The sequence below is a fragment of the Sphaerodactylus townsendi genome, linkage group LG07 (genome assembly GCF_021028975.2).
Source record: "Sphaerodactylus townsendi isolate TG3544 linkage group LG07, MPM_Stown_v2.3, whole genome shotgun sequence".
In the NCBI taxonomy this organism is placed as follows: domain Eukaryota; kingdom Metazoa; phylum Chordata; class Lepidosauria; order Squamata; family Sphaerodactylidae; genus Sphaerodactylus; species Sphaerodactylus townsendi.
The window spans coordinates 76009474-76019461 of NC_059431.1; the positions used below are offsets into that span (position 1 = coordinate 76009474).

At 41.4% G+C, this 9988-nt stretch overlaps 1 protein-coding gene across 1 annotated transcript in view; it reads left to right on the forward strand.

Annotated features, from left to right (window-relative positions):
- Positions 1-6699, forward strand: part of LOC125437006 — a 35810-nt gene extending 29111 nt beyond the window's left edge. Inside the window, exons 10-12 of the mRNA XM_048504378.1 lie at positions 2332-2444; positions 5214-5406; positions 5997-6699. Coding sequence (XP_048360335.1) covers positions 2332-2444; positions 5214-5406; positions 5997-6004 — 314 coding nt within the window. The 3' untranslated portion in view covers positions 6005-6699. The remainder of the gene's footprint in view (positions 1-2331; positions 2445-5213; positions 5407-5996) is intronic.
- The last annotated feature ends 3289 nt before the right edge of the window (positions 6700-9988 follow it).

Consider the following 9988-nt stretch of genomic DNA (forward strand, 5'->3'; position numbering starts at 1 on the left):
CTCCTCCTCCTCCTCTTCTTCTTCTTCTTCTTCTTCTTCTTCTTCTTCTTTCTTCTTCTTCTTCTTCTTCTTCTTCTTCTTCTTCTTCTTCTTCTTCTTCTTCTTCTTCTTCTTCTTCTTCTTCTTCATATCAGGCACTCCTCTGCAGCCCTGCTGTCACCAGTGGTCATATAGAACAGGCAGAGAACTGTGTAAATACAATTATGACTGAGTAGAAAGGCCTTGGAATAGCATGGACAAGACGCCTGATGTTATAAGGGGAGAGGCCAGAGGCAAAAGTATTGGGGCTGACATTTGAATCCTGCAAAATGGCAGAAGGGGAACAAGATGGCTCAGATGTTGTGCTGCTCTGGACCCTACAATTTTGGATGACACCCTTTCATGATCTCTATGCGCACAGCAAATGTGTAACAGGTTGCAGTCGTTATAAAGAAACCCATTTTACTTTTCCCCATTCACATGAAAGTCATACAGGCAGCAATTGGAGCCCATGGAAGCAATCCAGGTTGCTTTCGTGCCTTTGCATGGAGACGCTTCTCTTAAAAAAATTTTTTCCTGCAGTACATGTATAGCTGCGCGGGAATACAGAAATGAATCCCCACAGCCATGCCAATAGTCCCACAATCTGATTGGCCGCATGTAGTTGTGCATGTGCAACATGTAAAATTAAAAAATTAAAACATGTAAAATTAAAAAGAAAAAGGGTTCTCCCTGCAATGCCAGGGCAATAATAAATGAGTTGCTGTAGATCAGTCATACTCGCTGTCATGGAGAGAAACATGCTTGAGAGACTTTGCACACTTTGGGGCCCACAACCTGTTGGGCAACCTTCACGGAATGACAGGCAGGTGGATTCTTCCTGATGGTGCACGCCACAGGACATACAGTGAATGCGTGGAAGGTAGGGAAATAAAGCGTCTCCTGCTTGGTCATCTCCTACCTGGGAGAATCTCAAACCTAGGATTTTGCAAAAGAATTGCTAGTTTTGCAACTTTTGAAAATTCCGAGTTAAGGGAGCTAAAGTGGGTCAGACTTGCTTTGGGAATGGGACCTGAACAAAGTCCTCCCCCCAAAAAACAGTTTGTATTGCACCCTACATTCGCTATATTTGGTCTGTGCGGAATCTACCCTTGTGTCGCATCTATTCAAGGCCCCCCATTTACCCACACTGCCAATCTTATCAGATGCCAGCAGTGATATGGGAAAGTAGGAGACCTCTACTTGAACAACCCCCAGTCTGTTCCCCATGCAAACCAAAAGACTGCATGAGCGGGAACAGGGTGAGGACTGCAGAGGAATGGTCATGTCCACCTGTTGAAGAAATGATTAGCATCTATTCAAGTTCATGGTGAATTATGTGACATCAGTCTTTAAGGTGACACACAGCAGACAGCATGTGTAGGAAGAACAAAGGCAGATTCCGCATCGGCCAAAAACAGCGGTGTGAAAATGGTGTGAAAATGGTGTAAACCCTTTTACACCGCTTTAAACTCTTTTACACCTTTTTCACACCGCTGTTTTTGGCCCATGCATAATCCACCAAAAGGACTTGCCCGTGAGAGGAGATTCTTGCTGTGCTCCAAGGCTGTTGGTTTGTGGAGTTCCACAGTGTTGTAGATAGTTTTATTTAGGACTGCATTCACCTAATTTAATGTTTATTTATTGGCAGTCCTAACTGAGATTTTAAATTGTGCTGTTCTTGGTGTGTGTGTGTGGGGGGGGGGGTGTTACATAATAATTGCTTTATTTACATTGTGAGCTGCCTTAAGTTCTGCAAGGTAGAAAGGCAGTTGATAAATGTTGCAAATAAATAAGAAAACCTTCTAATAAGCTGGAACAGGGATGCAAGAATCCCTACAACCACAACGACTATCATAGCCAGTACTTTTAAATCCACATTCCTTGGAATATGCCCCCTTGCGTGACATGAAGCATATTAAGGAATCAGCTGCTTCGGGTTATCTGCATCCACATATAGACTCTGGATCTTATGAAAAAGAAATGGAAGCACTGTACTCATATATTTCAGTAGAAGTTATATGCAAGTAAAACTTCTACTCGTAAGGATTGCTCAGATGTAAACTCAAGAGTTTGTTTTTCAAGGATTATTAAAACACAACTAATTTAATGTATTGTCGAAGGCTTTCACGGCCGGAATCACTTGAGTGCTGTGTGGTTTCCGGGCTGTATGGCCGTGTTCAAGCAGCATTCTCTCCTGACAGATGCAGGCGAAATGTCAGGAGAGAATGCTGCTAGAACACGGCCATACAGCCCGGAAACCACACAGCACACAACTAATTTAGTCACTTTTTCTTTTCTCTCTCTCTTCAGCTTTAGAAGAGCTTCAGAAGACTAGGCTGAATCTGGAAAAAGTGCACAAAATTGTAAACTTTCAGATGGACTTGCCCTGTGATCAACAAAAAACATTAATTACATCAGATGAGGTAAGTGTTTGTCTTTCAGCTTTTTGTTTGAGAATGAAAATGTTTTAAATAGTCAATATATTTAAAAGCAAATGGTATCTGTGAGATCTTGTGTTTTTCTAGTCTTGGAATTCAAGAGTGTCCTAAAGTGTCTGATCTTTTTTGATAATGGTCATTGATTTAACTTTCCTCTTGTCCAATTTTGCATCATTTAATGTGTTATGTTAATACTTATGCTTTGCTTCAGTTCTGTTTTCTAGACTGGTTGGCTCTACAAACCAAATCCTATTTCATATCCCATTTTGCTGATTGACTCACTCTGTTGTACTCTACCTTGAGTCCTGGTGAGAAAGATGGATTATAAATAACTTAGATAAATGGCATGGTAGAATTTGAACCTGTATTTCTTAACCACTTCATGACATTTCTCTTAGGCCTTTTCCGCACGGGCAATGAATGGCGACCTGGAGACGGTAAAAACGCCGTCTCCAGGCCGCCATTCGCACGGGGGCCCTCGCGCCGCCCTCCCGGCCTAAAGCCTGCGTTTCCCCAGAGCGCTTCACGCCGCCTCCCCCACCCAGCACTTACCTTGTCCCCGGGCCTCCGGCGCGTCGCCGAGGCCTGGGGACACACCCCCCTGCCCTGCGCCACTGGAGCAGGCGCGCAGGGCCAGGGGGTGTGTCCCCAGGCTTACCGAGCGCCTAACCAACGTTCTCCCGAATTAACTGGCCCGGCTTCGATGGCGCCGGCTGCCCGGCTGTTCCCAGGACCGTCCATGCGGACGGTCCCAGCATCGTCGGGTCGGCGTCATAAACGCCGACCCGGCCGTTTCCGCCTTCGTGCGGAAACGGCCTCTGTCTTATTCTTGTTTAAAGCAGTGATCTAAAAGATTTACTAGCCATGCCTTTCTGCTCCAGGATGACATTCAACCAAATCTAGTGCTGTGGTACTGTACTGACTTATATAAAAGGGGGAAAATGTAACAGAAGCCTTATCAAAGGGTTGCTTCCACATGGGGACAATTCCCCACTGTGCTGTCATTGCTACTACCAATGCAGAAGCATTTGCAGTGGCAACAGAGGGTTCACTGCAGTAATAAGTCTGCTACTGAAAAAAAAAAGCTGATAAAAATCCCCATGGCAGAGTAGTAAGCTGCAGTAGTGCAGTTAAACCTCCCGTTCATGACCTGAGTTCAATTCAGGTAACCAGCTTAAGGTTGACTCAGCCTTCCAAGGTCAGTAAAATGAGAAGCAAGGTTGCTGGGTGTAAAGTGTAGATGACTGGGGAAGGCAAAGCTAAACCACCGCGTAAACAAAGCCTGCCTAGTAAACATCGTGATATGACTTCACCTAATAAGTCAGTAATGATTCAATGCTCACCCAGGAGACTACGTTACCATTTAAAGTCCCACCAGTGGCAGGGAGTGAGAATGGCAAACATGAGGGGATATATAAAGGAAAGAGATCTGAAAATCCATTGTTTCCCATCCTCATGGTGACAAACCCCATTTGAGTATGATCTTTCCAGAAACCAGTGAAGGTTTAGGAAAAGATACTAGGAGGCAGGGGGGAAACAGAAGAAAGACAAGTCCATGATGATACGTGGAAGGTGAAAATAGCTAGGAGAGGGAGAAAACAGAGCTAGTGGCCTGCAAGGTTCCAACCTGGATTCAAATTCCATCATGAGTTGACAGCAGATGTAATTGAATAACGAATACAATGTTGCTGGTAAAAGTTGTATGATTCAACTGAATATTCCCCAAATGGATTTTCTTTTAGGTAACACAAAATATGGTTATAGGTGTAGATACAGGCAACACGGGGTCTATGCCCTGGGCAGCTGCCCACCTTGCCCAATGGGCATTACGCCAGTGCTTTTGCTGTAGCTGTGCATCAAATTACACATATTGTTTGGTTGCTACTGTTCTTGCTCTTGTTTTTTTAAAAAAAAAAAACCGGGATGATTGCACTGTGAAAGGGGAGTGCTTTATCTGCATCAAGAGAATTTGCACAGGAACTCAAACTGATTGGTCTCAAGATAAGTCTGGTGCAGCAAGACCAACTCAAGCACCAAAGCAAAACTTAAAGACTCTGGCCTGCCGAAGCTGTTCTCTAAGCAGCAGTAAACTGCATGTAGTTGCAGAATAGAACATTAAAGTAACATTTAGTTTGGGCATTCAGTATAGAGACCCATCTGTGTGATAGTCTCATAAGCACAATCTTTGCTCATTTTAAAGGGATGAAAAATTGCATGAATGGGGATTTTAATTTTATTTACTGGTATTTAAAAACATATTGATGCTTCCTTTCCATCCACTTCAGGTGGTGAATAGTTAAAACATTAAAGCTGGTAGCTGACAATGATACAAGGGGACAGACTAGGCTCTCTGAGAGAGGGTGTTCCATACTTTTGGTGCAACACCTGAGAAGGCTCATCTTTGGGTTGCCACCAGTCTAACCTCACTTGGCAGAGGGACTCAAAGCAGGGCCTCCAAAGATGACCATGGTGATTGTGTCGGTTCATATGGAAATAGACTGTCCTTAAGGTATGCTGGCCCCAAACCATATCAGATGATAAAGGTCAATACCAGCTCCTTGAATTGGGTCCAAAAGCAAAATGTTAGAAGTCATTATCCATTGAAGATTGTATTAATCATTTGGAATAATCTGTGGATCTAAACCTTGCAAAGTTTTGTCCCATCTTCCTAATTGAAACATGAGTATATGGTCCCATGTTATGCTTGGTCTTGGAATTCTCCAATCTGACTAAGGCTGGTTTGATATTTCTCAGGTAGAAATGGATGGGAGACATGATTGCTCACCACAAAAGAAACTTTTGTTGGAAGTGAAAACAACTTTGGAAATGGTTGAAGAGTCTTTACAGAAACAATATAGAGATATCAGTGAGCTTCTACAAAGTGAACATTGGCGTAACTCTCAAATCACAAATACAGCATTGTTGACAGAATCAATGGACAGAGTAGGTAAGTATTAACTCCAATATCTGCTTTGTTTTCCAAGGGCCTTAGGGGATATCCAAATGAAGCATTCTTATAATAGGTTTTGATGCTGAGGGAGAACTGCCCATTTTTTGTAGCTCAATAGTCCTTCTTAACAGCTTTTTATTTTATGTACGGCAGCTGCTGGAGCTATGATTGTAAGGTGAAAATGAGCACCGGGCAATAGGAGCTATTTGACCATTTTTGATCAACCTCTTTTCCCAATTACAGTCCCCCACTGCTTTGGCACTACTGGTGAAAAATGTGGTCTCAAGAACAGCTTGAGGATAGCAATATGCAACAGAAAAATAATGTGAGGGTAAAGTATTAAATACTGACCTCCTCTTCTCCTGCACTGGCTTCTCTTTTCAGTCCCAGTCCCAGTAGTTGAGGTTTGTGAAAGAATTATATAGAATTTTATTAAAAGACAGTGACACTGACATGCACATATTTTACTATCTTAAATCTGAGTAAATTCTTGTGTTTTCTACTAGCCAAAATAGTGCACAGTGTAATATTACTGGAAGTGTGTTTTCTGAATGTATATATATGCTCACAATATGATTCCTTCTTAGAGTTCTAGAAAGACAAAGAAGCAAATGAAGTTCATCAACTTTGGAAAAAAGGCCTCTGTTGGGAAACTGCAAGGTTGTGCAGTGAGCATGTGGAAGAGAAACCTAAATGAAACAGATTTGAAGTGAAAAAAAATTAGCCAAGTGACTCTCTGTCAAAGAGTCTTTGAAAATGGCTCACTTTCACCAACCGACTTCTATTCCAGCAATAATCTTGTTGATGGACCTGTTGCCCATTATATTATTTAAAGCCCCATCAGAGTTATAAAAGCATGTCGGTAATGTGTTTTGTAACCATAATGAATACAAAAGCAGTATGGGGTTTTGCCAGAGCCCTGTGGATTGGACTGCCCAAGCATTAGATATTCTTTTTACTGTATAATGTTTCAAACGTTTTTGGAAAATGTTTAAATTTTCTGCACAACAGTTCCCTGAATTAATTGGGGGTGAGGATTGCTTGCTTGCTTCATCAGGGTTCCAATGTTTGGTTTTTTTCTACTTGGATAATTTTTGAGATTTCAGTGGATGCAGTGTTAGCTGGGAGTTAGTTCTTTTATAAAAACATCTGTTTGCTTGGCTTTATACCAAAAATGAGAGCAATGTGCAATGATAACTTCAAAATATTCATTGTGTATACAATACTTAGGCTTGCAAACACTCCAGTATTCTAAAATTTAATTTTCTGTGTATGCTTTGTTTGAACATCAACAAAAGCAAAATTTTGTTTGATTTAAAGACTGTTTTTTTTAATGTTACTCACGTACCAACTTCCAAATACAAATGTTTGTTTTTCAACAGTATTTCTAGTGCTGGAATCGTGTTCAGGAAACAAAACCGGATACTTCTGTGCTAGAAATCAGCTAGTTTGGAATGCTATACTGAAATTCCTCATACATGCTCTCACTGGAATTCAAAGCACATGAAGGGATGGTCTTGACATTCAGCAGGTGGCGCTGATTGTTCAGGGTTAAGACTGCTTTGTAAAGCAATGGCCTTTTGCTACGCTTTTGTGTTCTGCTTTTCCCAACTGCAGGATTGTTGATAGAACAGAAAGAAGTTGTAGAGTACGAATTACTACACAAGAAATCATACTTTCTATCTTATATTGGCTAGCATATTATTGCAACCCGTTTTAAGAAACAGGCATGGTAAAGGTAAATTGAAGAAGAGAAGAGTTTGGATTTATACCCTGCCTTTCTCTCCAGTAAGGAGTCTCAAAGTGACCTACAAATTCCTTCCCTTCCTCTCCCCACACCAGACATCTTGGGAGGCAGGAGGGGCTAAGAGAATTACGAAGCACTGTGATTAGCCCAAGGTCACCTAGCAGGTTTCATATGCAGGAATGAGACACAAACCTGATTCTCCATATTTAAATCTACTGCTCATGTGGTAGAGTGGAGAATCAAACCCAGTTGTTCAGATTAGAGTCCACCTCTCTTAACCACTACACCATACTGGAGTCCCAGTCCCAGTCCAGTCCCAGAATCTGAAGGAGCTAAATGACTTCTTATTGGCATTTCTGGTAGTCCTTTGCTATCCTTTGAATCCAACTTGTTGGGAAACAGTGGGTTAGAAATCAAATAAATAAATACATAATCTCCAGAACAGGGAACAAACAGGCATGGTAAAGGTAAATTGAAGAAGAGAAGAGTTTGGATTTATACCCTGCCTTTCTCTTTTAATAGTTCTTTTAATTGAAAATTATAACAATTTTAAAATAAAAAATAAAGTAAAAATTAAATTAAAATTAAACTGACATGTGTTACCAGTTGACATGTGTTACCATGTGCATTCAAGGAGACACAGACATATCCTCTAGACACATCAGTGTGGATGTAGACCAATTTTTTTAAAAAAATCAGTCCTAAATCACACTAGGATAGCATGAGCAGAAATCCCTTCTTTACTGCCTTGCACTCCCAGGTTAGAGGAACTGCTTGCTTAGGTTTGTCAGGTTTAGCAAAAAGCACCTTAGTGGCACCACAGTCATCTGCTGGCCAAGTAATGCATCTTTTCCATAAGCCTTCAAAAGAATACTGAGGATCCAAATACAGTGTGATTAGGAATAGTTTACTGATAGAATGATTAACAAGTACCACCACTGCTTGATATTTTATCTCAAAATGTTTTAAAACATTTTGGCCTTGGTAAAAGTTTTGTAGATTAGTTCTCATTAATCTTTTTTTCAGCCCAATAGTTAAAAATATATAATTAATGGATATGTGTATGATAGCTTTATTCTAACCCATAGTACAAGGTCAGCTTGGTCCCTCTCCCCAGGACAAGCCAGGAGATTTGGGGACTTTCAGCTTGAAGGACACTGATCCCAGAATTAGTCCAACAGCAGGCTCCAGTTCCAAGAGCTGAGCACATAGAAAAGACAAGAGTGAACTCAGCAGCAGAAGGCATTAAGGTGTAATGCAGGGTAGAGGAGACGGTTAACAGCTCTCCTGTATTGTTTGGGTATGTAGTTATAAAGGTAACATCTTCAATTTTTATACCCATCTCTTGTTACAAACATACAACACTACCCTTCCAAACAGTAAACTGATCTTTTAGTTTGTCAACAGTGGTTTTGCCGCTTTCAAAAAATGTGTCAGAGACGCTGGTCTCATGCCAATGACTTTTTGGGAGCTGTGTAACTGCCTTGCACCTGAATCCACCATGCGTTTTGAAAAGTGCAAGTTTTGTCGATCATCTCTAGTTTGGGAAACACCCGGAGATTTTGGCTATGGAGCCTGACTGGTGGGGGACGGCAAGGGGAGCGACTTCAATGGGGTATAATACCAGAGAGTCCACCTTCCAAAGCAGCCATTTTCTCCAGGTGAGGTGATATCTGTCACCTTGAGACCAGTTATATTAGCGAGAGATCTCCAACTACCACCTGGCAATTGCCAACCCTAATCATCACTTACATCAGCCTTCTGTCTTGCTGCACTCTTTCCTTACATGATTTTTAAAGAAACCTTCCCTGATCTAACATAAGCTTTTTTTGTGACAGCAGGTTTTACTTGTTTTACTTGTTAATGAAGCATCTCCTGAGTGCAGCTCACAAACTTAGTACCACAGCTCGGCCTTGCCTTATTCCCTGGGCCTGTTTGCCAGCTCTTTGGCTCTGTGCTCAGGCTGCTATCTTGGAACTGGAGTTAGCTTGAACTACAAATACACTTTCTCAACCTTGATCCCTCTCTGGGAAAGCTGTAAGCTGTTGCTTTGGGTGGTCAGAGATACATGTACCTTAAGCACATTTCATGTAAATAGGCCCACTTTCTAGTTCAGTGTGGACTTCAAGTTAAGGTTGCCTGAGCATAAGGAAGAAAACCTACTGCCACTTCTCAGTCCTAGAAGCTGGAGGCTAAGGTCCTTTCTGTATGGACCAAATAACCCGGAATAATACCAGTAAAAAAACATTTTGGGGGGAACATATTGCATGATCCCTGCCCCTAAAGAGGGGCAGCCCCGCATTCCCCCCCAAAACGGGTTATTTGAGAATCGCACTATTTGTGATTCTTTAATTTTAACGTGTTTGGCAGCCACTCACAAGCACACATCTTACCCTGGCAAGTCTCTCAAGATACCAGCTATAGATGCAAGCAAAGTGTTAGGAGCTAAAACTATCAGACCACAACCACACAGCCTGGAAAACCCACAACAGCCAATTCATTTTTGTTTGCTTGTTTGTTATTGCATTTCCCCATCATATATATTTTGTAGATCAGTATGGTGTTGATGAAACATAAGGAAATAGCATTTGCATCAATACATCTTCAAGGGTCATAATGCACATTCCCTGATACCATAACCACTTTTAAAGTATCCTGGATTAATCATGTATGTAACCATGTATGTAAATAGTATACTGTTGATGCCTACTTCCTGTAGCATTTAGTCCATTCATTGGAATACTACACTAAAAATAGTAAACCATCATGTCCAAGAAATTCCACTTCAGAGTAGCTTATTGCATTATTTAAGAAAAGTGTAGAGCAACTAGA